The sequence below is a fragment of the Setaria viridis genome, chromosome 7, assembly GCF_005286985.2.
Source record: "Setaria viridis chromosome 7, Setaria_viridis_v4.0, whole genome shotgun sequence".
NCBI classification, from domain to species: Eukaryota; Viridiplantae; Streptophyta; class Magnoliopsida; order Poales; family Poaceae; genus Setaria; species Setaria viridis.
Genome location: NC_048269.2, coordinates 34,223,378 through 34,249,750, shown reverse-complemented (window position 1 = coordinate 34,249,750; position 26,373 = coordinate 34,223,378). Strand labels below are relative to the sequence as shown.

General features: G+C 44.7%; 3 protein-coding genes across 9 annotated transcripts; all 3 read left to right on the top strand.

Moving 5' to 3' along the window:
- Positions 1-3,482: 3,482 nt before the first annotated feature.
- Positions 3,483-10,175, top strand: LOC117864020 (protein ZINC INDUCED FACILITATOR-LIKE 1). Of its 3 annotated transcripts, none has more exons than XM_034747981.2 (17): positions 3,483-4,010; positions 5,950-5,990; positions 6,189-6,249; positions 6,356-6,458; positions 6,549-6,651; positions 6,724-6,777; positions 6,868-6,930; positions 7,003-7,052; positions 7,135-7,210; positions 7,312-7,512; positions 8,086-8,173; positions 8,436-8,521; positions 8,609-8,716; positions 9,013-9,057; positions 9,144-9,232; positions 9,545-9,588; positions 9,678-10,175. In XM_034747981.2, exons 1-17 carry the CDS (start codon positions 3,845-3,847, stop codon positions 9,779-9,781), a joined length of 1,482 nt encoding a protein of 493 aa, XP_034603872.1. In that variant the 5' UTR covers positions 3,483-3,844; the 3' UTR covers positions 9,782-10,175. The 3 variants fall into 3 exon arrangements, with proteins under 3 accessions (XP_034603872.1, XP_034603873.1, XP_034603874.1); XM_034747982.2 differs by lacking the exon at positions 3,483-4,010 and adding an exon at positions 4,604-5,207; XM_034747983.2 differs by lacking the exon at positions 3,483-4,010 and adding an exon at positions 5,290-5,438.
- A 150-nt stretch (positions 10,176-10,325) lies between these two features.
- On the top strand, positions 10,326-16,103 carry LOC117864021 (probable peptide/nitrate transporter At3g43790). 5 transcript variants are annotated; one of them, XM_072295432.1, is made up of 17 exons: positions 10,326-10,737; positions 11,703-11,743; positions 12,305-12,365; positions 12,488-12,590; positions 12,688-12,790; positions 12,891-12,944; positions 13,031-13,093; positions 13,167-13,216; positions 13,315-13,390; positions 13,727-13,846; positions 14,146-14,233; positions 14,356-14,441; positions 14,531-14,638; positions 14,809-14,853; positions 14,942-15,030; positions 15,384-15,427; positions 15,598-16,103. In XM_072295432.1, exons 1-17 carry the CDS (start codon positions 10,590-10,592, stop codon positions 15,693-15,695), a joined length of 1,377 nt encoding a protein of 458 aa, XP_072151533.1. In that variant the 5' UTR covers positions 10,326-10,589; the 3' UTR covers positions 15,696-16,103. The 5 variants fall into 5 exon arrangements, with proteins under 5 accessions (XP_072151533.1, XP_072151531.1, XP_072151532.1 ...); XM_072295430.1 differs by having other exon boundaries at positions 13,727-13,903; XM_072295431.1 differs by lacking the exon at positions 12,891-12,944 and having other exon boundaries at positions 13,727-13,903.
- Positions 16,104-18,104: 2,001 nt separating this feature from the next.
- On the top strand, positions 18,105-22,126 carry LOC117864997 (protein ZINC INDUCED FACILITATOR-LIKE 1). Its single transcript, XM_072295435.1, has 17 exons — positions 18,105-18,391; positions 18,681-18,721; positions 18,813-18,873; positions 18,974-19,076; positions 19,196-19,298; positions 19,459-19,512; positions 19,615-19,677; positions 19,758-19,807; positions 19,899-19,974; positions 20,226-20,396; positions 20,473-20,560; positions 20,708-20,793; positions 20,908-21,015; positions 21,157-21,201; positions 21,327-21,415; positions 21,619-21,662; positions 21,858-22,126. Exons 1-17 carry the CDS (start codon positions 18,244-18,246, stop codon positions 21,953-21,955), a joined length of 1,428 nt encoding a protein of 475 aa, XP_072151536.1. The 5' UTR covers positions 18,105-18,243; the 3' UTR covers positions 21,956-22,126.
- Positions 22,127-26,373: the final 4,247 nt, after the last annotated feature.

The window sequence follows — 26,373 nt, the reverse complement described above, 5'->3', positions numbered from 1 at the left end:
ATTGCCTCTAGTTATTAGCAACCACCTTTATTGGAAACCTTGCTTTAACCTCATTTTTTCTTATTCCTATTATAAAATGAACTTACTTCTTTATGTGTTGTAGGTGCTAGCATCCTTCTATACCAAACATTTATTTATCCCTATATTGTAAAAGTTCTCGGACTAATCAATTCTTCTCGTATTGCAATTGTGAGTATACAAGTTATTGTCACATTTTATTGCTAGTTTAAATACTTTAATCTTTAAAATATAATGACCAATTAATATTGTAGATTCTATCCATGGTGCTTCTTTTCACCTATCCACCTATGGCGAACTTGTCAAGACCATGGATATCCATTGTTGTAAATATTGCATCGGTGCTTAAAAGTTGTTCGGTTGTGAGTACCCTTGAAACTTGAAGTTATATGTGTGCATGCTTTTGAAACACTTATTGGTAGGAATTAGGAAAACAATAAAAGCAACACTTATTGGTAGGAATTAGGAAAACAAACTAAATGTGTATACTACAAGCTTACAATTTCTCCAAAATAAATGACTTATTTTAAAAATATTTTGTATGCTACGCACTAACCACAAACATCTAATTATGTCTCTTTTCTAGAAATTGATAGGAACACTTGTTTAAGAGGCCCACATGTTATGTTCCTCACAATACAAGTATAATTGGGGTTATATGTTAATTAATATGTTCCTGTCCATATCATAATAATATTGTCCATTTTTTTCATACATATTAGGCTACCGTTGTAACATGCTCCTTCATTCTTCAGAATAATTCTGTGGTATGTACATTTACACTCTATTTCAATCGAATCAATCTTCCTATACAAAAAATAGATGATTTTGTGTAATTAACAGCCTCAAGATCAAAGAGCAACTGCAAATGGCATAGCAACTACATTGATGTCCCTTTTTAAGGCATTTGCTCCAGCTGGAGCTGGTGTTGTGTAAGTACAAATTTGGTCACTAGAATTTGCTTATAAACACTTTAATATTTTGGAAATACCATCTTGTTATATATTCCTTTCAAGAGCCACTTTGTTTTAACAAATAGTTTATATAAATCCAACTTTGCCTTGAATTGCAATGCAAATGGGATAAAAAAAATGATGGTATGAGTTCCATAAAATAATATATGTGTATTATAGATTATATTTGATTTACAGCTGGTTTCTTCAATTTGTTTAGGAGTAACTAGGAATAGTGTACATTACTTATCCTATAGCACTTTTAAATCATGAGTATTTAGTGTTCTAAAGTAAAATAATAATGGAATATTAGTCTCCGTAGTTATAGAAGAAATATATTAATTGAGTAGGTTTATGTAGAATCATATATCATATGTTTATTATAATTTGCTATAGCATGTGATACACACGTGCTAGAGACAACATTTTTGTTACCCCATAAATATAGGATGTTAGCTTTGAGTGTTTCTTAATTCATTTCAACAATGGTTGAATTGATAAATGCTAATGATTCTGATGATATATCATCTTAACATGTTAATGCAGATTTTCATGGGCACAAAAGCACCAACATGCTTTGATATTTCCAGGTAAATATGTTAGATTCTATTCTAAAATAAATTGTTAAATACTATATTTTAGATTGCACTTTGAGAAAAAAATGAACTAGAATTTTGAAAACAAAAAATTTCTAGGTGGCACATACCCTTTGCTCAATGTTTTGCGAAACCATGATGTAGGTTAGAGACAATGGGCGTAAAGGTTGATGCTTACTAGCAAAGGTTGATGTGTGAGTTCTGCGAAGTCATGCATGCTTTCATTTTGGCATCACCAGTTCACTTCGGCTGGACTTAGCTTCTTCGGTGGGGTCGTGTGAGTGGGCATAGGGAATTGTTTGTTAACCTTTTCTATTGGGAACATGGCCATTTTGGTTGTGTTTCTCTACCACACGGATAGCAAAAAAAAAAGGTTGATGTGTTAAGCAACTAACACTTGTGGCATCTATTACCTTCACATCAATGCATCCGACAACAAGAAGTATTTTTCCCCAGACTTCGTAGCTAATGTTGTTCACACCCATCCAGGGATACTACAATTAGTGGATATATAGCTCTCAATAACTTGCCATAATATGGAACTATGATGAAAACCATCAATTGTTAGCTTTTGTATTTGTTTGATCGTTTCAATGCATTACTTGGTTTGGTATGCAGGTGATCAAATGGTGTTCTTCCTTCTGGACATTGTCGTACTTTTTGAACTTATTTGGACATTCAAGCCATTTCTAGATGTGCCAAAGCAATCTTCTTCGAGCTAACCCTTCTGGCTAATGGCGTAGACAAGTTGTGTGTTATTTTTACCATGATACGCCATTGCTAAAATTTTCTAAAGGTGTCATTTTTACACCATCTAAAGGTGCCATTTCTATATACTATCAACAGTTTTGCTAGAACAACTTCGTTTTGGGGTTCTATCAGCTTTGAATGTTCTTTTGTACATGCTGTGTATCTCTAAGATGTAAATCTAGTATATGAAAAATATTGCAATGATTTTCTACTAGTTAAGGAATCACTTTGCGTGTAGTTAATGATGTTGTGTGGCAGTGTGGCTATATATAATAAATGAGTATCCGACTTGCAAAAGCTAGAGAATAGACGACAATTAAACAGGAGGACATTTACTAGATCAAATGTGCAATACCAAGTTAAAGAAATCACATGAATATCATTAACCTAGGATGGAAATATACTTGGATTTGGGCATTTGATGTAACCAAGTGCCAACTAATGCAAGCTTATTAGCTTCATCACCTTCAACACAAAGTGAGTGACATCTGAATGAGTATGTTACATGAAGAAGACGTCAAAGACATCTATCACTGTCACTTTTATTTCGTGAATCAAATCAAATCGGCGTGGACGTCAATGTTTGGTCAGGGGCGAGCTTGGCCCTTTGCTATTGATATGACTACTAGTTCACGGACTGCTCAAAACAAATAACCATGTGGAGAAGTTAATTAATTCACGGTCAGGAGGCATGCAAGTCCTTTTTTTTAACTTTTTTTCCGCGGACTCGATCAATTATCGATGAGGAAGCAGCTATAATACTTCCTCCATTCCAAATTATAGATCATTTTAACTTTTCTAGATTTATAGATATTGCCATGTATCTAGATATACCACCTAGATACATATCAAAATCTATGAGATCAGAAAAACTAAAACAATCTACATTTTGGAACAGAGGGAGCAACGAATATTAGGAGAGGATCTATGGTGACCATACACGTAGTACTCCCTCCATTCCAAATTACTATTCGTCGTAACTTTTCTAAACACGGCATGTATCTAATTACGTAACAAAAAGCTACACAGTAATCTGGGACGGATGGAGTAGCTCGCGACAAACTGGCTGCTGAGGTGTGCAGTGGCACTCTCTGACGCATGTGCTGATGCCAGGCCAGCATATATACTGGCCGATCGATTGGATTGGCTAGTAGCAATAGGCAATTCGATTTGGCTTTCTAGCTCGGATCGAATCAGCGTAGGCACTTCCATTCGGAGTAGCTAGCTGCTTGACCACCGCGGAACGGAAGCCACCAAATTAAAAGCACGCGCCCCTTCAGTTCTGCTGTCCATCGATCTCTTTCGTTTCCATCCGGCCCAGAAAAAAAAAAGGAAATGCATGTGCAGAGGTCAGACACTGTACCCGCCCATCTCAGCCATTCGTTCCTCTGAGGGAATCATTGCTGGGGGTCGGGCATCCCATCGATCTATCGCCACTAGTACAAGAGACAGAGAGGATCCGGAGGGAGGAGAGAAGCTAGGGAGCACATCGAATATCGATCGGCATCCATCTCCAGGAGCCAAACAATGGAGGACGAGGGGCAGTCGTCGCCGTTGCTGGAGACGAAGACCGCCGGCGGCAGGATGTACGTGGAAGGGTGCCCCGGGTGCGCCGTGGACCGTCGCAAGGCGGCCAACCCGGGCATCCCCTACGGGAGCTTCATCTATGTCTGGATCGTCACCCTCTGCACAGGTACGTACTGGCTGCTCCATACCTCTGTGTCTGTGTCTCCGGCCTCGACCATATCGGATCCCCCTGCTTGCTAGTAAATGCTTTTGCGTTTTTTTTTCCTTTTCTTGTGGCTAGTTCTTTTGTGTTTTTTTTTCCTTTTCTTTTGCTATGATCATGACGAGAGTTGCCAACTCCAACACCGTAGCTGCTGTTGCCATCACTGCATCACTTTAGCGATCAGCCATTTGTGTAAAAGCCTTCAGCGCTGCGAAATTACGTTTTCGTCAAGACGAAATACAGAGAGGCGTGTACTGATCAAATAAAATAGGCACAGGAGGCATAAATGATGATGATGATTAAGCAGCCATCCATCCATGGGGAAATAGAAAAATGAGCATAGGCCCGACTCCTACTTCTCTTGGCCCAGCCCATATACCAGCAGTTAAATAATAGGCCTGCTGAGGCCCATTCTATCCACACAATAGGAACCTCCGCGAATCTTCCTCTTCTTCTGCGACGCAATTACGCAATCCTTCCTCCGTTCCCATCCAGGCAGAGGAGAGGGGGCAGGGCAGCCATCCATTCGTCTCTCTCTCTCTCTCTCTCTCTCTCTCTCTCTCTCTCTCTGTTTTTTTTTTTTGGGGTTCCGGCGCCCGTGAAGCGATGCCAATGCCCTGCAACGCGTGGTTGGATTGGATTGGAAGCAGTTCCGTTTGGCGCCACGTCCAATGTGAGCCGGACGAGGTGCAACTAGTGTTGGCTTCGTCTTCCTCGTCCTCCCCTTCAATTCCCCAAGATGGGAACGCCGCCATAGACGAACGGCTCTCGCATTGGGCAATACTAATTGCCCCCAGCATTGGGCACGGCAGGGCGAAAGGACACATCTTTGGCGACTTCGGTGGCCACCTGCCAGCGCTGGAAGGATTGGCCTTTGCCTTCCTTGATTCGCTTCTTCTGGCCGAGAGCAGAGGCGCCATTAATTGCGCGCTCCCTGCTCCCATCTCTGGTGCTGTTCTGAGCAAGCATTGAGGGAGCCGGGTCAGCAAGGAATTCGCTGGTTGCCGACAATGGGGGAGGAAGCCACTTCGCCGTTGCTCAGGGTCAAGGAGGAGTACCACCCGGGGTGCCCAGGCTGCGCTTACGACCGGAGGAAGGACCTCCTCAGGGGGATGCCGTACAAGGAGTTCCTCTATGTCTGGATGATTTCTCTCACGGCCGGTACGGACTCCTCTTCCATAGCACACCCTCTTTTCGGGTCCTTCCGGATGACTTCTCTCTTGACAATGACATGTTACAATAGCTAGCAGGTCATAACTAGTGCTTGTGGTTGCCATTGCCAAGACAGAGAAATGTACTGCAACTACATGAGTTTGCTGCAGCAATTCTTTGCTACTGTGTCATTGACTCATTGCAGAAATTTTACAAAAATTTCCTGCTGTGAGGCTGCAGGTGCTACCAATTTTTTTGTCCTGTAATTATGGGTTGTTTGCAGTTGTTGCAGTGTCTCCCTACCTCTGCTATATCACCTCCTCACATTTTGAAGATGTACTGACAGAGATACCACGCAACTTCCGATGGAATATTAATTTGTGACAAGTTGCAGGACCACTTAAATTAGGTGGCATTTAGGACTTAACAGTTAAAACTCTGTACTTATACTGTTCATCATGTCACAATCTTTAATCATGCGCAATCATATGCTGTCTTTATTTAAGGTTGATTTCTCCGAGTGCATGAGCACTTCTCTCAGGTCTTATTCAGCAGTTTCTTAGTCACTCTCACTATTACTGAACTAACTTGATAAATGTCCGCGTCCGCACTTCTGGACCTACAGAACATTACTGGCATTTGTTTCCCAATGTTGCTAATCTTGCTTCACTTCTCGTGTCTTTTCTTTATTTCCATAAATACCGTCCATTGCATATTTACTGTTTCTAATTTTTCTTCTTTCTTTTTTCAGCTTTACCAATATCATCGCTGTTCCCCTTCTTGTATTTTATGGTATGTACACAATTTGGTAATCTTTTTCTGGTTATTCAGGGCTTTGCAGTATATGACAAATAAGTTGGTAGTACATCAATTATGTTTTTTGGATACCTTGATCTGCCTAAGGACCTTTTTTTTGTCTATACCTGTGCACACATGCATCTAGTAAGTACCTTTACCTAAAGAGGGTTCATGTTGTCTCTTACTGTACAGATAAGAGACTTGAATGTTGCTAAAAGAACAGAAGATATCGGCTTCTATGCTGGTTTCGTAGGTTAGTTTTGATGAATTTCTCCCTCATATTCAGCTTGGCTTAGTTCAATATTTATAAATGGTGATTTTTTTGTGACTGATCAGTTACATACCATGGATGCTTTCAGGTGCTTCATTTATGTTTGGTAGATGCTTGACTTCAACAGCTTGGGGAATAGCGGCAGACCGTATTGGGAGAAAACCAGTTGTTATATTCGGCATTTTCTCCGTGTTAGTAACATTTTGCCTCCATTTATATGGAAGAATGTTGATTGAGCGTGGAAATGAGACTCTTAACTTAGTTCTTTTAAAATTTCTCAGGGTTGTGTTCAATACTTTGTTTGGGCTTAGTGTCACCTATTGGATGGCAATTGCTACACGATTTTTGCTTGGTGCTTTAAATGGTCTACTTGGACCAATTAAGGTATTGTGAATTTGCAAGCTTTTAAATGTTAGAATGCGCTGTAGTTAATAACATCTTGCTTGAATGTTACAGGCTTATGCCATTGAAGTTTGCCGACCAGAACATGAAGCTCTAGCATTATCACTTGTAAGATACAAGATTCACATTGATGTGTTACTAATATTTCTTATATATTCTAATGATTTTCATACTTGAATTCACTTTCACGTAATTTAGGTCAGCACAGCATGGGGAATAGGTCTCATCATTGGTCCTGCTCTAGGAGGCTACCTTGCACTGGTACAGCAGAGGCAATTTTACAATATTAAAGCATATCTAACTGTCAGCGCTAACCTGGCTTCCTTATGACAGCCTGCAGAAAATTTTCCAAATGTCTTTTCACCTGAATCACTCTTTGGAAGGTATTTCTTTTTTTCATAGCAGAAGAAGATAGTCCCAAATAATCAATTTACAGAGTACTTACTTTCTGTGGAAACTTGTCAGGTTCCCGTATTTCTTACCATGCTTATGCACGTCAGTCTTTGCTGCTGCTGTTCTCATAAGCTGCATATGGATGCCGGTATGTGAAATCGCTTTGAATTCATTTGGCATCCACCAATATTTTGTACTTAATTTTGATTCCTCTGTACCCACCATAAAGCATCTCAAAATGTTTTATAGGAGACTTTGCACAAGCATAAAGGTAGTGAAAATGAAAACCAGAGCATTGAAGCTTTGGAGGCTCATCTGATTGATCCAAAAGAAAAGGTTGAAGAAAGTGGAAGTTTGAATACCAAGAAGAGCTTATTCAAGAATTGGCCATTGATGTCATCAATAGTTATCTATTGCATCTTCTCCTTCCATGACATGGCTTACACAGAGGTACTTGTTTATTACCACTTGTGGGATATTTATTTATGATTTGAAAAGCTAGGAAGAATCTATGCATGCTATGAACATACCTAGTACTGCTCTGTTAGAGATTTGAAGAACTTGGTCTTGGTGTCCTAATAATGTTCAATATGGTGTATTCATTCTGGGATTAAAATTTAAGTCAGAAAAAAAGTTGGCACCCAATAAAGCTGCCAGAAACTGGAGATTTCAAAATATATGGAGAAAAGTGGCATAGTTGTTTTGGAACACGACTTTTATTGTTACATGATCTGTAAATTGATGTAGGTTAGTTAGCTATTAAAATATAGTGGATGTTTTCAAGCAATCTATCCCTGTCAGTCTAAGGGTGGTTTTTATTGCTGTGAATATCAATTGTTTATCCTTGGTTACATATATGAATTTGTACCAACATATAACTTTGTATTTCCATGTTTATTTGAAAATGATCTGAAATTATGTATGATGTGTCTTGCTATTGCCTTGAGGACCTAGTTTTTTCCCCCTGGATAGTCTAGAAGACACTTCAGCATGTATTAGAGCCCTAACAAAAACTAATTCCAGGTGTTCTCTCTATGGGCTGAAAGTGACAAGAAGTATGGTGGACTCAGCTTATCGTCCGAGGATGTAGGTCAAGTGCTTGCAGTTACAGGTGAATTTCTTATTATTGTTAGTGTTTATAATTTTTAAAAACTCCATTATAGTCTAAAGTGGTTTTTGTACTACAGAATATTAATTAGATAACTGTATGTACCCAATTATAAACCTTTCACACGTATGTGGAAAAAATGATTTCTCGATCATTCCCCTGAAGCTGTACTAAATCTGCAAATTTTGTCCTCTGCTGGTATTTGCAACCAACTTTTAGTATTTGTGATAATGCCATTTACATTATTTTACCTCTTCCATTACAGGTGCCAGTCTTCTTGTATATCAACTGTTCCTGTACCCTCGTATCAATAAAGTTCTTGGGCCTATCAATTCTTCTCGGATTGCAGCTGTGAGTAAAAGCTTATGCTACTTATAGTTGATGCAGTCTCTCTCCTCTTCTGGCTGCTTATCTGAACTATTTTGCTCAATCTTGCAGATCCTGTGCATACCTATCCTCTTTGCCTACCCCTATATGACATACCTGTCAGAACCTGGATTATCAATCGTTCTCAATGTTGCATCAGTGATAAAAAATAATCTTGCTGTGAGTATCTTTTGCATCCCATTGTGAGTCATGTTATTTGATCTTTTAGAACCAAATAACTGTGTATATGGCAGTTTTGATACATTTACAAAGTATGCAGTTACTCTGCTCAGAAAATAGAAAAAAAAAGAAAAGAAAAAACTTTAGTTCCTGGTGATGGTTGAAAAATATTAAGCATATGAATCTTGCATCGTTACCCACCACTTAGCGGTCTACGCCCTTTTTCTATTGAATATTTAGATTTTATGTATTATTTATTTTCTGTTATAATTAAAGTTTACGGCATACTATATCAGGTTACCATCATTACGGGCACTTTCATCCTTCAAAATAATGCTGTGGTATGCACACATGTGTTCAGCTCAATTTTTATTGTTAAAGTTCTGCTCCTAATCTGCAACTGACTGATGCCAATACTTGTTAACAGCCTCAGGACCAAAGAGGAGCTGCAAATGGATTGTCCATGACAGGAATGTCGTTTTTCAAGGCAGTTGCTCCAGCAGGAGCTGGTATTGTGTGAGTACAATTTGTTTCTGTAGCTTCTTTAAAGAAATTTGTTGAGTTCCAAGTTGAAATAAACTGTCAATACAGATCGTTGCCTATAGTTAAATGAAATGTGCTTGAAGCTTAAAAATAGGAAGGCTGAGGTGTATTTTGAATTTGACTACTACACCTGCTGCTAAATTTATGTTTCAAAAGTAGCAAGGCTTAGATATCCTGTAGATTTGATCTACTAGTGCCCTACTGCTTTGTAAATTTGATTGAGAATGTATCTGCTCCACGTGAAGCATGTACTGTTGCTGATTCATTTTGGGTGTATTTATTCAGGTTCTCGTGGGCACAGAAACGGCAGCATGGTTTCTTCTTTCCAGGTAAATTTAGGTTCCTTTTTAGGACATTCCAGATACCTTTTTTTTTCTTTTTGGCGGTGCACATAATTTTTCTAATTCTACCTGCACAGGTGATCAGATGGTGTTCTTTCTTCTGAATGTGATTGAGTTACTCGGACTTATTCTCACATTCAAACCCTTTTTGGCTGTGCCAGAGCAATATAATAGAAATTAAAAACTCAATTTGTGGAAGTTTAGGAATATTCAAATAGAGTCCTGCACCCATGAGGTAAAGGGCATAATGCCCTTCCACCAGGTGGAACCTGAGAGAGGAAAATGGAAAAGTCACGCACCCGTGAGGTAAAGGGCATAATGCCCTTCCACCAGGAGGAACCTGAAAGAGGAAAATGGAGATTTTTGCGTGTAACTGTAAGTGCTATTATGTAACTGCAGCATTTTAGTAGAGGAAATGCATAATTGGTAAATGGCGGCCAATCGATTGCTTGCTTTTGATTAGACAGGCATTTGTGCCGAGTTGCTACACTGTAAGTAGCAATAACGTAAGGTACAACAACTCCGAATTATTTGTTGGAAATGAAATTAGTAGACAATTCTACCCTGATGGTTTATCTGGTTTGGTTCTATTTGCTCTGCTTGTTCAAGATTCTATTTGTTCTGCTGACTGGCCCATCCTTCGCGTCGTGTAAAAAACATGGCATCCTTAATCGGACATGTATTTTTCTGTAAATAGAGACCAGCCAGAGAGCACATACTAAAACTGTGGAAGCGAAGTTGTGGAGAACATTTTTGTCAGAAAAATTGGATGTTGTGTAGCTATCTTTGTGTTCCAGGTGGGGGTAAACTGTTATTGCTCGTGGAGCACGTTCTCTGCAGGCAGCAGCATTGCCGCGCCCACCCGTGTTGTGGATGGATATATAGAGGAGCAGGGAGCTTGAGCAGTTGCATGCTGTGCCAGTGTGATAGTGGCTTTGCATTGCAGATAGCTAGGTAGCTAGGTGACCGAAGCAAATTGTCTTGTCGAGATGGGCTCCGAGGAAGCGCCGCTGCTGCTGCCGGCGCCGGCGGTGGAGGGTTGCCCCGGCTGCGTGATGGAGCGGCGGAAGGCGAGCAGCAAAGGGAGGATCCCCTACAAGGAGCTCTTCTTCGTCGGCGTCACCTCCCTCGCCTCATGTACGTATTTCGATTACTGTTGCTCTACATTAGGCTCTAGACAATGCCTTGCGCGCGGCAACTGGGTTCAGTCATCTTGGGTTTTGCTAGCTACTCTGTTGGACATGCACGCATCCGGTGTACTACATCGAACTCGAGCCTGCACTGTGCCAATTTTGATTCTTGCCTAGTTCGGTCGTCAGGGAATGCTTGCATTATGCTCTAAGTAGTGTCCGCCACCGCTGCCGGCTCGCCGGCCGCCGGTGATGAGCGTCGCCGGAGACATTCTGCCTGGACCAAACAGGACAGAGCATGTTGCTGGCCCCACCCGTGATAGAAAATTGGACGTGCATGCATGTAAATATTTGGTAGTTGTTGCTGTTGTAGGAAGGTGCATGCCTGAATCTTGATCTGCCTCCTCTAGGTAGCATAACTTCGTCTAGCTGATCACAACGAAAAGCAGAAGACAGCCCACCATTGCTCTTAAAAGGCTGCAACTCGATATTTAAAAATCGTCCGAAAAGTTATCTTTTTATGGCAATGCCATCTGAGATCCAGCATTATGTTCATGCATGTAGGATGCTGGCTAAGACCAAGCTATCAACAGAACTTAATATTCTGTGCCAGTCCCGATTGGATCGGTACTAATACGGCTGTTTAGTCTCCCCTTTTTGTGTAACTGCTAGTATATAAGACGACTGATGATGGAGCTTCCAAATTGAAGTCAGAAATTCAAGTTGAAACTAACAAACATAGGGAGCAGTTGCGTCTGCAGCAGCTTTGCTCTCTTATGTGTCTGGCTACTATGTCTAGCTACCTGCCACCTTGTTCCTTTCTCATTTGCATCCATCTAACGCCTTAGCTGTGCGCGCTTTACTAACTGTTTTAATTACTCGATCAATGTTTTCAATAATTTGCAAGCTGAGATCTGGTTCAGACAAAATATTAACGATAATGTAACTTTTTTTCCCTTGTGTTTTTTTCAGCTTTACCAATCACGTGCCTCTTCCCATTCATCTATTTCATGGTATGTACTGTCATGTTATCTAGTCAGTCATCTACTTGTATATCACTTTGTATTAATCTTGAGGACGGTGACATTCTTTATGACCTTAATTACTCAATCGGTGGCTACGATCCTACAGCAGCATGCAGCGCAATCAGTGGCTTATGTACCCATGTTCTCCGTTTTATATACTCACGCTGTGCCGAGATGACCAAAGATAGGAACACTGCAAGTAATGGGTTGTGATGACTTCAGTTTCATTTTTGTTTTTGAATTGTAGTTTCAGTTTATTGTAGGAGCCTTTGGAAGTAGTTTAAGTTTGTACTTGTAGCAATCTGCTGCTCATAGATGTCAAAAGATTTCTTTTGTTTTGTATACCTCTAAACCGAATGAGTTCCAAACTTCCAATAATTTAGACTTGGGAGGTACACATCTGCATTTTGTTGTGAGGATATTTCCACACCCAAGTAGTTTCCTCGGTCTGATGTGACTCAGCCTAATGTTATCATTAACATAATCAGATTATTCTCGATTGTATACCTTATGCTTATTTAGTAATATCTTTCTTCCTGCTTTTCATAGGTAAGGGACTTCCACATTTCTAAAACAGAGGAAGATATTGGTTTTTATGCTGGTTTTCTAGGTATAGTTTCTGTCTCACCATCGATTTTTAAGTTAGATATTATTAAAGTTGGAGTACTAATATCACACAAAGCTCAAAATTTAAATGTAAAATACTTATGGGAATGCATTTTCTAATTGCAGCTGCATCATACATGGTGGGCAGAGCCATTGCTGCAATTTTTTGGGGCATTCTCTCTGATCGTATTGGACGGAAGCCTGTCATCGCATTTTCAATCTTGTCTGTGTATGTATTACAGAAATTATATTTCATTGTTAGCTCATTTAGATTTTAATATTTGTTTAGTACTCAATTCATTTTCCCACATGCATGCACTATACAGGGTCATATTTAACACACTGTTTGGTCTAAGTACAACATATTGGATGGCAATTGCTACAAGATTTGTGCTGGGTGCTCTAAATGGCCTACTTGCCCCAATAAAGGTACTTCTAAATTACTAGTTTCAATAAATCCGTAGACTATAACTTATGTGTTTCAAAAAGAGTATGCTAAATTAGAAGTTACATTCATCAACCTTTGTAGGCATATTGCATTGAAGTTTGTCGAACTGAACATCAGGCACTTGGACTCTCACTTGTAATCTCATGAATCAAGCTCTGCGTATTTTATACGTAACCCTTTCATTGCGAAGATTAGTCTAACTGAATGTACTTTAATCATAGGTGAACACGGCATGGGCTTTGGGTCTTATTGTTGGTCCAGCTCTTGGAGGCTTCCTTGCACAGGTACCAGTTCAAAAAAGAAAAGGAGAGAAAAAGTATCTTATTTTCTTACTCCAGTCTCTTTTTTCTTTCACAGCCTACTGAAAAATATCCTCACATATTTTCCAAAGATTCAATTTTTGCCGGGTAAATTATCCAGGCGCAACTATAGTCCATTACAAATTGCTAGAAATTAGTGGTGTACATTTGCATATTATCATAGCTCAATTAATTGGATTTTGCAGATTTCCTTACCTCTTACCCTGTCTAAGTGTATCGTCATTTGCTACAATTGTCCTAATAAGCTGTACATGGCTTCCGGTACGTAACATTTCAACTAAAAAAATCTCTCATCGTTTTAGTTGCCTATAGAAAATATTGACACTAATTTTTGTCATTATTTTTGCTTCTGCTTGATAAAATCAAATCTTGTATTCCATAAATTCTCCAATAAACATAACTTGCAGCATGTGCTGCCCAAGATGCAATTAATAAATACACTACTGGAGTGTAGTGTGGTCATTTTTGTAGAAAATATGCTTGCTATGTATTCTACGCTATACTATAGTAGTATTTACTTAACTTCATTTGAGGCATATTGTCACTCTATTACTGCAAATATTATCTAGTCTTATTATTAACGTGACTTTACTACAGGAGACTATACACAAACATAAAGTTCCTGAAAAGGATACCAAAATAGTCAAAGCATTGCCACCAAAAGACAATTATCGGGATTCACCTCGCAGGAAGAGTTTGCTTCAGAACAAGCCTTGGGTATCAACTATGCTACCTTACTGTTTGTTTAGCCTTCATGACACAGCATATAGTGAGGTAAAAATAAATCATATTCTCTAAGAATTCATGTCCTATTTAGCCTGTTAGTACTCAGTGGGGTATTTTATATTTTGGATGATACTTAGTAAGCCCATATAAATGATATTCAACACATTCCTCATGAGTAAAAACCTCTATTATAGTACTGCACTACTGCTTTAACTACTCAATTTCACCTTTCGCGCATAGCTCTGAACAAAGATGTCCGACCACCACTGATGTGCATCTTTCAATACTAGATACTATCCTTATGGGCTGTGAGCGATCGGAAGTATGGTGGCCTCAGCTTCTCAACTAAAGACATTGGTGAAGTTCTTGCTATGGCAGGTATCACATCCCTCTGCCCTCCGCTTACATTGCCATCCCTCCCAGCTAAAGATGTTTGCAGCGTTCTGTGTGAATGTATAGACACTGATATGGATTTTCTCCTTTCATTTTCTTTATAATAGGTGCTAGTCTTCTAGTATACCAGCTTATCATTTATCGCTGGGTTCATAAAGTGCGTGGAACAGTCAACTCATCACGTGTTGCTTCTGTGAGTTGCCTCCTACTGTTTCTTCAAAAGATAAACATAAAAATACATATCTCATGATCATCACTTAAAATTTCAACATGACATTGCAGGCTGTGTTTATAGTTGTTCTTGCAACGTATCCCTTTATGACATACCTATCTGGAGTGAAACTTTCTTTCGCCCTCTATTCTGCAGCCATGATGAAAAGTGCTCTTGCAGTAAGCATTGTTCTTTCTTTCTTCACAGTTCAAATTACTTCATAACTCGCCGCACCATTTGTAAGCTAATAACTCCTTTTCTATGGAAGACATAGTGGCGAATAAATAGTAGTTTTTAATAATTTTAATGGTATTCAAGTCTACATAATCTTCTTTTGCAACCTATACAGATTACTGTAACAACAGGAATTTGCCTTCTACAGAATAATGCCGTGGTATGTATGAACTCAAGTGAATTTGATGGGATAGTATGCTTACACAAATCAAATAAAACTATCTAATATATTTAAAATTCAATTCTAGTTCCAAGAACAAAGAGGCACGGCAAATGGTATATCGACAACTGTAATGTCATTTTTCAAGTCAGTTGCTCCAGTAGGGGCAGGGGCTCTGTAAGTATCAATTTCCATCTCTCCTTAATATATACTCCCTCCGTTCCAAATTATAGGTCGTTTTGACTTTTCTAGATGCATAGATTTATGCATCTAGACATAGGGTATATCTAAGTGCATAACAAAGTCTATAAATCTAATAAAGTCAAAACGACCTATAATTTGGGACGGGGTAGTGGTATAGAATATGCTCCTAAAATTTTCACAAGCCTCTCGTAAACATAGAACTTAAAATTTCTCTATCACCTTATGTCCAAAGAGTGCGTTAAAACAAAGTATAGAAAGTAAAAAAGGTGGATCATTATTATTCTGTCTGTGTATCCTAAACTCTGAATTCACATTCATCAACACAGATTTTCATGGGCACAAAAACGTCAAGATGCTACTTTCCTGCCAGGTAAACTATCAATTTCCTACTATACCTTGCATAAGGTTTCATTTTTTTTCCTATGGTAATAAACTAGTATACAAAAAGCATGGTTTCGTTATGTGGGATATTTCCTTGTGATGGTAGAGAACAGGAACATGTATATGATGCTTATCCAATTTGGATTGTTGAATTTGCAGGTGATCAGGTGGTGTTTGTGGTGCTGAATTTGGTGCAGCTGCTTGGGCTGATATCCACCTTTGAACCCTTTCTGGTGTTGCCTGCATTACCAGAATAGTATATTAAGGCTAGAGACTCTGAAAGAGGGGTTCACTGGGACGTAATTACACTTGGTCAAGCATGAGAAAAAAAGGAAATAATGATGGTCAATGGTGCTCTAAAAGGTTCAGAATGTGGAAGTTTGATCTGCTGTCTAGAATCTGAACAAAACAAGGACAGATTGGATTTTGTTTCCGTCAAAAGCTAATTAAGGTGGTCAGATGATGTAACAACCTAGCTTAGAAAAACAGCAAAGATTCACAATACACGTCGAATGGGCCACACCTGCTAATTAACCCTTTTGTACTTTCATCCTCACTTTATGTAAAAAATTGCAACCGGAGTTACTAGCTTCCTCAGGCCAGCTATTTAAGCTGGTTCAACTCCCTCTCCGTTTCCGGTTTGGGACTATCTCCCGATGCCACAATGGTTTTCGTCACTATAGTAGCCGCATGTTACAATAACACGAATCTGGCCCGGCCCAACTAGCCCACGGGGCTGGGATGTCTTATATGATTAATGAAAATTTTGATAAATTGTAATATATTTTTTTGAAAAACGGTGTATTATAACTTTGTAATGTTATTGTAGGCAGCATACATCTTGCTAATGTTCGGCTCAGGCTTTAACCTGAACCGCTCCTTATATTGAGTCCCAAAGCCAGGTGCCATAATGACTTGTCTATTCTTCAATAAATTAAGGAATCATCAGAATCATTTGTGTGTACTGGAGTTCATCATTGTGGATTGATCCTTTAGTAATTAGCCATGCAGTGATTTTGCAGATTAATTTGGGGATCATGTTACCAAATCTGTGTCCCAGCGCTATGGTAGAATAAACATTAGCCGTATGTGGGATAGGTAGCGTCCAAACTCTTAGCTCTATCTCCTTGGTGTCATTTGGCACTAGTACTGTAGGCTACAACGCACTTCTGTGGTTACAACTTTGATCAGATAAAGTGTAGCAGTATTGTATTTTTTCTGATAAAGAAAGCTTTATTGATTTTCATGATGAAAGTGAGCATCCATCCATTAGAGATGGCTAGCTTTTTATGTATGGCTGATAAAACTAGTAACCACTTGCAGATACGCGATAGCTACATAAATTCGTTGCCTTCTAGCTTAGGGTTTTTAAGCCAGTTCATCGCCTGCTCTGGTCACCACTAGCCTCTCTCTTTCGCTCGCTGTTTACCAGCTGAAAGGCAGACACAGTGATCTTTTGTCAGCGATCCTCGGTTCATCGGTTGCCTCGATCGATCGAGGCTGAGAGGCCGCCGGACCTACCTGAAATGGCCGACGGTGCGCCGGCGAAGGTGTACTACGACGGTGCCCGGGCTGCGCCATGGACAGGAAGAAGGAGAGCCGCAGGGGCATCCACTACAAGGAACTGCTCTTCGTTGCCATCATCACCCTGCATGCCGTCTCTCTAATGTTATTCGGAAGAGACAGTGACAAGCTGAAGCTGAATGGATGCTTTGACACGGCGTCGTTTAACTCCGATTTGTGCTGTCTGCAGTTTGCAAGCGGGCACTCGATTCCTCTCCGTCTCCGGAGTCAGGCACCCGCGCATTTGGTGGATCACCTTGCGTCCACGCACTGACGTAGCTAGTGACGTGGTTCAAGTACAACTATTCCTGTCTGGACGAATATATCTGACGATCCATCCTGAGCATGTCAGCCTGACGTCCTTACCTGAAACTGAAAGGCTCTTTTTAGCAGGCTGCATGCATGGCCTGAAAGAAAATCCAGGGTATCTTTCTTTTTACAAAGAAAATCCAGGGGAAATCAGTGAAGGATTTAATTTGCAGCCCAACAACGCCTGTGCATCTCCTTTTGTCGTTTGGATCTCCTTTTCTCTGTTCGCTGTCGCTGGTGCCGTTGAGGTCAATTTCCGGCAGGTGGCGAACAGGAATATCCAGCAGCTTCTTCGATCGGGAGCAGTCTTTTAGCAGGTAATCAACGAAGAAGCCTGCGGAAATTTTTCACTACCTACCTAGTCACTCACACATTCTTCCACTGCAGTGGACTGACTTATGGAGTGACCAATCACCTGAGGTTTTCTGGTAGGATGATCTCCTTCCCCAGGCCGCCATTGCTCGATGCAGATTGACGGCTGCTAGTTTCGTCAATATCGGTCCTAGTCAGGTCCCCGTCTTTAACTTTCACATCTTTTTTTCCTGCTCAGTATTCAGACTTCAGAGTGGCTTCGCGACACATGCCTCGATCGCTCTCAGACTTGCAGTCGGCGTTGCACAGGGGCACATCCGCAGGCAGGCGTCGCCCGAGCACGGTAGGGCCCCCCGCGCAGGCGTGTCAGGTCGCAGGCCATCTGTCACCCCGCTCAGCGTCCTCGCCATCGGTTTGTGGCGCAGACGTAACGCCGGCACGCGGACCGACGACCAAGGGAAGGACCCACGGCACCTTCCACGTTTCCTTCCACGCCTCCGCTCCTTCCTTCAGATCCTTCAGCTAGCCTTTCTCTGTCTCTCCTCATCCTCTCTTCTGACGCGCCTCGCCCTGCTCGATCCTACTCATTCATCGCCTTTCACTCGGCCGCGCTGAGCTGAAATGGGGGAGCTGCCGCCGCCGCCATCGCCGCCAGGGAAGGTGTACTACGAGGGGTGTCCCGGCTGCGCCATGGACAGGAAGAAGGAGAGCCACAAGGGCGTTCCCTACAAGGAGCTACTCTTCGTCGGCATCATCACCTTCGCCTCGGGTACGTACAATAATATACGTCATTATCTATCCAGCCAACGTACATGCTGATGCTACGGCATACTACTAATTCCTTCATTTCTTAATCGCTTCGTATCCATGGATGGTTTTATTTTACTGCAACTCTTGTTAGATTTGGATCGGATATCCTCGCTTCTCTCTTTTTTTTTTATTGCTGGACATTCTTCCTCCTCGACTGGCTGTGCCAGCTATGTAGATGTTTCTTCTGAAACGTTATGTACTCATGTAGTAACTGATATCTCAATATCACTTCTCTTGTCCTTTCTCAGCTCTACCAATAACATCCTTGTTCCCGTTTTTGTACTTCATGGTAAGCTACCATGCCATCCTATTCAAGGAGTATTCTCTTCCTCTGAATCAAATATGTGTTTTTTTTAATAAACTGCTGATTTCTAAAACAGATAAGAGACATGCATGTTGCTCAAAAAGAAGAAGACATTGGATTCTACGCTGGTTTTCTTGGTAAGATTTATCACAGCCAAGTGTCAACAACAACCAAGCATACTTGTTGCTCTTGAAAATTATCATATATGGTGCGTACCTGCCTTTTTTTTTCCCTTAGGTGCGTCATATATGATCGGTAGAGGTATTGCCTCAGTCTTCTGGGGTATAGTAGCTGATCGTATTGGACGAAAGCCTGTAATTGCAATTTCAGTATTTTCAGTGTAAGTACTCATGGTATATATCTTTCTTCACCTAAGAAAGGGAACCAAAATGTACTCCAAAAGTAGACCTGCATTATGTTACGTATGATCTCTGACCCATTTCCAAACCTGTATTTTAGCATTGTCTTCAACACTTTGTTTGGACTGAGTGTGAAATATTGGATGGCTATCGCAACAAGGTTTCTTCTTGGTGCCCTGAATGGATTCCTTGCACCAGTAAAGGTACTTTTTTTTGAACGGACCAGTAAATTAAGGTATTTAGTTGCATGCATACAAGTGGCAATTCCTAAAAACAAATAAAAGAAATATTTTACTATCAGTTGCTGCCCTGATTCCAGCAAAGGTCCAATCAATATAATGTAATTGTTGCTTTCTTCTGCAGGCCTACTCCATCGAAGTTTGTCAACCTGAACAGCAAGCTTTGGGTATATCAATTGTAGGTTTCAATTCCACATATAAACGCTCAGCACTTGCCGCATAGTATGACATAAATAATTGCGTACCTGGAACTCAGTATGATCCATTTCATCAAATTTAGGTCAGCACAGCATGGGGAATGGGTGTTATAATTGGCCCAGCAATTGGGGGCTACCTAGCACAGGTATCTCACACAGATTATATATTATTTCTCAACTATTTGGATTAATATTAACCTATTGTGTCTTCCATCCTTATTGCTAGCCTGTCAAACAATATCCACATCTGTTTCATGAGAAGTCAGTGTTTGGAAGGTATTCCTTTCAGCTAAAATTAAATTTCTTTTTAACACTAAGCTAGAATGATCTTTTTAAAATTTTATCTTGTTGATCCAACATCATGCAGGTTCCCATATTTATTGCCATGTATATGTATCTCACTTTTTGATACCTTTGTTTTCATAAGTTGTGCATGGCTCCCGGTAAGTACGACCTACTCTATGACTCTATGTATGCTTTGAAATTATTGTTTTAATGTCATCATGAAGAGTTTTTCGTGTGTTTTATGATTAATTTACACATAAACATGTCTTGTTGGAACACTAAAGTAGTCGATTCCATGTTAATATTCTATCCTACCTTAAAATACACAAAGGCTCGATAATCTTACACACATGCGCTTTTTCTACTGTTATTTTAATTTACTTATCATTCATGGACTAACTATAAACAGGAGACCCTACATAAGCACAAAGGCCTTGACAGAGGAGTTGAAATGGTAGAAAGTTCTACTAATCAAGAAAGCACAGAACTACCTAAAAAGAGCTTACTCAAAAACTGGCCATTGATGTCATCTATTATCACATATTGTGTCTTCTCCCTCCATGACACTGCATATGCTGAGGTACCACTTACTCGATCCGCTCTGCTACTTTGAAATACAATGGTTCTGAAATTTATTTGTTGTAATTCAATATCAGATATTTTCTCTATGGACTGTAAGTAATAGAAAATATGGTGGGCTTAGCTTTTTATCTAAAGATGTGGGCCAAGTTCTTACAGTTGCAGGTAATTCCAATTCAATCAACTGCTTTCCCAAAAACTCTAAGGAATCTTACGCAACCATTTGATCAGTGTTTTTTGTGTTTTATAGTTAATAAGATGTACTGACTGTACTTTATGGAAGGTCAATAATCATCCTTCGTTGAATTGTAGGCGCCAGCCTTCTAGTTTATCAACTCTTTGCATACCATTGGGTTAATAAAACTTTTGGACCTATCCACTCAACCCAAATTTCATCAGTGAGTTGCTAAAGTCACAATTATTTGACTATTTGTAGTTTGTCTGTACTTATTATTGCCTATTTTTCTGTTAAAAATACTTGTAGTTCTTAACAATTGATCTTGAGCTCGCAGGCATTGTCTATACCAATAATTGCTGCTTATCCCTTTATGACACACTTATCAGGAATAAGACTCGGTGTGCCACTCTACATTGCAGCAATGCTAAAAAGTGTTTTTGCAGTAAGTACTTTATGATGATAGTTAAAATACATCACCTCACTTACCACTACACTATACATGGTTAAATAGGTACGCTCATATATAGCATTAGAAATTTATGAGAAATAAAATGATGGTTATATATGTGCGTATCTTGATCAGATAACAAGAGTTACTGGCACTTCTCTGCTACAGAACAATGCTGTGGTATGTGTCAACTTATGTCTGTTCGATTTATTTATTATCCCATATCTTAACAAGAATTGATTGGTATTCGTACTAATGCCAAAATCGTAAATAAATATAATATCTGAATTGAATGCTATTCATAGCCACAAGAACAAAGGGGTGCTGCAAATGGAATAGCTACAACAGCAATGTCTTTGTCGAAGGCTTTTGCTCCAGCTGGAGCAGGCATTATGTACGTATGGCTGGTGCTTTCTTGCATTCTTGTTGTTCATATAATGCTATCTCAATTCTTAGTGGAGAAAATTTTGCTATTTTAAACTAATATTCCTAGCTTAGTGATTGCATTTTGTCTGATAAGAATGAAAGCATGGACCAATCCAAACAACACATGTATTCAGAAGAAGAGACTCACTGTTGAAATACCTCTGGATGCAGATTCTCATGGGCACAAAAACGCCAACATGCCGCATTTTTTCCAGGTATAGACTATATATATGCTTTAGTTTGAAGAACCATATAAGTTGCAGTGCTACCATTCTAATGTATAAAACAAGTGTGATAATTTATTGCATATAAAAAAAAGTTACTCCAATATTACCCTAGTACAATCACCATGGAGGGTGTCGATTGGAAGATGTATTTGATTGATCCTTGCATTTTTCATGTATGTTCAGGAGACCATATGGTGTTTCTGCTATTGAATTTGACAGAGGTCATCGGGCTCATACTGACCTTCGAGCCTTTCCTGGCAGTTCCCCAACAGTACAAATGAAGCATATAGAGTAGTGTGGCCGAACGAGAGAGATGACAATATGATGTCATAGTGCAAGAAAATGGCATTATCATGTTAGCAATGCATAGAGAAGACTGAAACAGTCGCATGTGCAACGCAATTTAGTTTACAACGCTTGGAAAATTGATATATTACACTGTTTGATGACAACACGAGGTGCTGGGCCAGCTCGTCACGACAAGAACAAGTTCAAGCCAATGGCAGTGGTGACCGGTAATGACTGGGACGTACAGGGGATGGCGCCACGAGCTCATGAGCAAAGTGCAGCTTTGCGAATACTATGTACGATCCTGCGTACCACGTCGTCGACGAGCTGACGACGTAATATAAGCCGGCAACTTCCAGCCATCCTGGCGCCCATTGGTGTCCTCGAGCTCTCAGTCTTGCGAGCGATCGACCGGCCCCCTGCCGATGAAGAAGCTCCGGAACGGCGCGAGAGCGGCGCCCGTCGACGCGTGCTGCGTGGCCAAGCACCGGCAGAACGGAACGAACTGGATCCGGGCACGCACGCTCCTCGACACGGCCTCGAGCGCCGAGCTGGCAGGGCAAGAACAGTTCATTGAGTCGACGTGTTGGACCCGTGCTCCGTGCTCGTCATCGTCGCCGGCGAGCTCGCAGCCGCACTCGCCGTGGGTGCTCGAGCCCCGTCGTGCCGGAGGTTTTCGAGAGCAGGATGGATGCAGCAGCAACACAGCTAGCTAGATGGCCTACGGCGAGCGCGCCGCTGTTCTGGACGTGCGTGGTCATGGAGGCGATCGAGAGAGTGGCGTAGGCGTCGGCGAACGTGTCGTCTCAGCTGGAGCGAGCGCAGCGCAGCGCACCGCAGGCATGAGCGTGATGTCGGCGCAGCCGCAGCGCGCGCGTGACGCCGCATGGCCGCTCGCCGATCATGGCGCGGTGCTGCAAGCGCGGGTGGAGTAAGTCAAGAATGGAGATCTCCCTCCATGTGGAAGGACATGACCACAGAGGCGCCACATCAAGTTTGGTGGTCGAGGTCGCCGGCGGCGTGACCCCAGCCCGTTCGCGTGCCTCTTGCTGGGCTGGCAGGCTCGTCCTCCACAGAGGCAGCATCATATCAAAGGCTGGCGCCAATTGGTGTACTCGAGCTCGCCGTCTTGAGAGCCACCACTGGCCTCCTGGCGATCGATGAAGAAGCGCTCGGACGGCGGCCGTGTTCGAGCACAAGTGGATCCGGCCACGCACGCTTCTCAGCCCAACTGGCACCACGTGTGACCACCCGTGCACCATGCTCACCGCCTCGGCACTGCCGTCATCGACAACACGAGCTCGCCGCCGACGGGGAAAGATCGGGTACTCGTGGCGCGGTGGATGACAGTGTTGCGGCCCGGCCAGCACGTCCGGTGCGGGCGTGCAGCATGGACGTCGCCGCCCGGCTGGCGCGCAGCCCCGAGCGAGGCCGCCGTGCCGGTGGTGCAGCGCTAGGCAATGATGACGGATTAACGGCCTCGCCGAGGTGGCAGGCGCATGCAGAGTTCGTTATATTGGACGACATGCTGGAGCCGTGTACTGGGCGACGTGCTCACTGCTGCCGGCTCCAAGATTACTTGCTGTTGGCACGGCCAGCAACGTCAGCCGGGCAACGGGCCTCTCAAACACACGTGTACATTTAGGTTACGGACGTAGATTCCAGCCAGCTGTCCGATCCTCCCCTTCCCCTTCCCCTTCCCCTCCCCTTTTTTTCCTCCTTTTTTTAATATAACCAGGCCACCAGCGCAGGCACCGCCGTTCCTCACACCCCCTAAACCCCCTCCTCCGTCTCTCCCTCGCCGACCACCCCCTCACTACCGAAACCCACCCCCCACGCTCAGGTCGTGACCGACCCTATGTCGGATTCGCGACCAAGCCTCACCGCCGCCGCCGTCAGGGCCGCGTCTCGCGCGGCCGGACCTTACCGTCGCGCTCGCGCGTGGGCTGTTCTCGAGAGAAATCCCAAGCTCGTCGACCGTCAAGACCTACTAGCGTTGGATGCTGACTACGCTGTCCTCCACGCCACCCCATCGGGGCTCCCCACCCTCCTCCTCAGCTGCACGTTGATTCCCCTAGGCGACCACGAGAGCCGCGTGGAGTGCACCGTCAGAGAGGGAAACCTGTTACTCTTTGTGCTATCGGCACGGGGAGGGCCCGACAGCGGACACCTTCTCGTCTGCCTTACCGGGAGCCGTAGGGCACGCCAGGTGCCTAGGGTCCCTGCGGGGCTCGTCGTCCTATAGTTCGGGCTCCAAGACTGCACCGGGATCCTCCCCGCCACCGGCAGCCACTACGTGGTGGCACAACTTCAAAGCGATTCGGCGTCGCGCCCCTCCTCCTCTTCATCGTCGATTGTGCACCACCGCATGATATGTTTCACATCCTCTTCATCATCCTGGACAGCCACGGACATGGCCGCCCAGCTTCCGCGCCACTTTGAGGAACTGTCGAACGACGAGGCAGACTGGAAGTTGTTAGAGGTCACGGGCGGGCAGGAGTGGCTGACGTTCGAGGCGCACACCGTCGTCGCACGTAACGACGGCTCCCAGCTGCTGTTCATCGACCTCGAGCACGACCTGATCCTCCTCTTCAGGCCGGGCACGGCAACGGCGAGGTGCGTCGCATTCCCAGACGCTAAAGACGACGGTGGCAATCTAGGCATGGAGGCACCCGTGACGCCCCACGGCGATCTGGCCGCGGCGGATGTAGAGGAAGCTGCAAGGCGCTGCGGTATGAGGTTCACCGAGGGGAGGCTCTGCGCCGCGCCGGCCTGCAGATCCCCCCGAGGGGTCGGGCGGCCCAATCCGCGGAGGGCGCGACCACGCGAGGGGACGGGGCCGGTCGCCTGCAGATCCGCGCCGCGCCGCGCCGATTTGCAAATCCACCCGAGGGGTCGGGCGGCTCGAGCCGCGGAGGGCGCGCCCACGCGAGGGGACGGGGCCGGCCGCCTGCAGATCCGCGCCGCGTCACGCCGCGCCGGCCTACAGATCCACCCGAGGGGTTGGGCGGCCCGAGCCGCGGAGGACGCGACCGCGCGAGGGGACAGGGACGGCCACTTGCAGATCCACCCGAGGGGTCGGGCGGCTCAAGCCGCGGAGGGCGCGACCGCACGAGGGGACGGGGCGAGGCCGCCTGCAGATCCGTGCCGCGCCGGCCTGCACATCTACCCAAGGGGTCGGGCGGCCCGAGCCGCGGAGGGCGCGACCGCGCGAGGGGACAGGGCCGGCCGCCTGCAGATCCACGCCGCGCCGCGCCGGCCTGCAGATCCACCCGAGGGGTCGGACGGCACGAGCCGCGGAGGGCGCGACCGCGCGAGGGGACGGGGCTGGCCGCCTGCAGATCCGCGCCGCGCCGCGCCGGCCTGCAGATCCACCCGAGGGGTCGGGCGGCTCGAGCCGCGGAGGGCGCGACCGCGCGACGGGACGGGGCCGGCCGCCTGCAGATCCGCGCAGGCCTGCAGATCCACCCGAGGGGTCGGGCGGCCCGAGCCGCGGAGGGCGCGACTGCGCGAGGGGACGGGGACGGCCGCCTGCAGATCCGTGCCGCGCCGCGCCGGCCTGCAGATCCACTCGAGGGGTCGGGCGTCCCGAGCCGCGGAGGGCGCGACCGCACGAGGGGACGGGGCAAGGCCGCCTGCAGATCCGTGCCGCGCCGGCCTGCACATCTACCCAAGGGGTCGGGCGGCCCGAGCCGCGGAGGGCGCGACCACGCGAGGGGACGGGGCCGGCCGCCTGCAGATCCGCACCGCGCCGCGCCGGCCAGCAGATCCACCCGAGGGGTCGGGTGGCCCGAGCCGCGGAGGACGCGACCGCGCGAGGGGACAGGGACGGCCGCTTGCAGATCCACCCGAGGGGTCGGGTGGCCCGAGCCGCAGAGGGCGCGACTGCGGGAGGGGATGGGGCCGGCCGCCTCCAGATCCGCGCCGCGCCGGGCCGCGCTGGCCTGCAGATCCACCCGAGGGGTCGGACGGCCCGAGCCGCGGAGGACGCGACCGCGCGAGGGGACAGGGATGGCCACTTGCAGATCCACCCGAGGGGTCGGGCGGCCCGAGCCGCGGAGGGCGCGACCGCGCGAGGCGACAGGGCCGGCCACCTGCAGATCGGCGCCGCGCCGCGCCGGCCTGCAGATCCACCCGAGGGGTCGGGCGGCCCGAGCCGCGGAGGGCGCGACCACGCGAGGGGATGGGGCCGGCCGCCTCCAGATCCGCGTCGCGCCGGCCTGCAGATCCACCCGAGGGGTCGGACGGCCGGAGCCGCGGAGGACGCGACTTCGCGAGGGGACGGGGACGGCCGCCTGCAGATCCGTGCCGCGCCGCGCCGGCCTGCAGATCCCCCCGAGGGGTCGGGCGGCCCGAGCCCCGGAGGGCGCGACCGCGCGAGAGGACGGGGCCGGCCGCCTGCAGATCCGCG

Bases quoted from the DNA above. Each gene is read 5' to 3' on its own strand.
- LOC117864020 (XM_034747981.2), top strand. From the start codon at position 3,845: ATGGAGGACGAGGGGCAGTCGTCGCCGTTGCTGGAGACGAAGACCGCC. The intron at 7,053-7,134 runs GTATTTCTTTTT...GAAACTTGTCAG, and splicing joins CCTGAATCACTCTTTGGAAG to GTTCCCGTATTTCTTACCAT. The intron at 8,174-8,435 runs GTGAATTTCTTA...CTTCCATTACAG, and splicing joins TCAAGTGCTTGCAGTTACAG to GTGCCAGTCTTCTTGTATAT.
- LOC117864021 (XM_072295430.1), top strand. From the start codon at position 10,590: ATGGGCTCCGAGGAAGCGCCGCTGCTGCTGCCGGCGCCGGCGGTGGAG. The intron at 12,591-12,687 runs GTATGTATTACA...TGCACTATACAG, and splicing joins GCATTTTCAATCTTGTCTGT to GGTCATATTTAACACACTGT. The intron at 14,442-14,530 runs GTGAGTTGCCTC...ATGACATTGCAG, and splicing joins ACTCATCACGTGTTGCTTCT to GCTGTGTTTATAGTTGTTCT.
- LOC117864997 (XM_072295435.1), top strand. From the start codon at position 18,244: ATGGGGGAGCTGCCGCCGCCGCCATCGCCGCCAGGGAAGGTGTACTAC. The intron at 19,299-19,458 runs GTACTTTTTTTT...TTTCTTCTGCAG, and splicing joins GATTCCTTGCACCAGTAAAG to GCCTACTCCATCGAAGTTTG. The intron at 21,663-21,857 runs GTATAGACTATA...ATGTATGTTCAG, and splicing joins ACATGCCGCATTTTTTCCAG to GAGACCATATGGTGTTTCTG.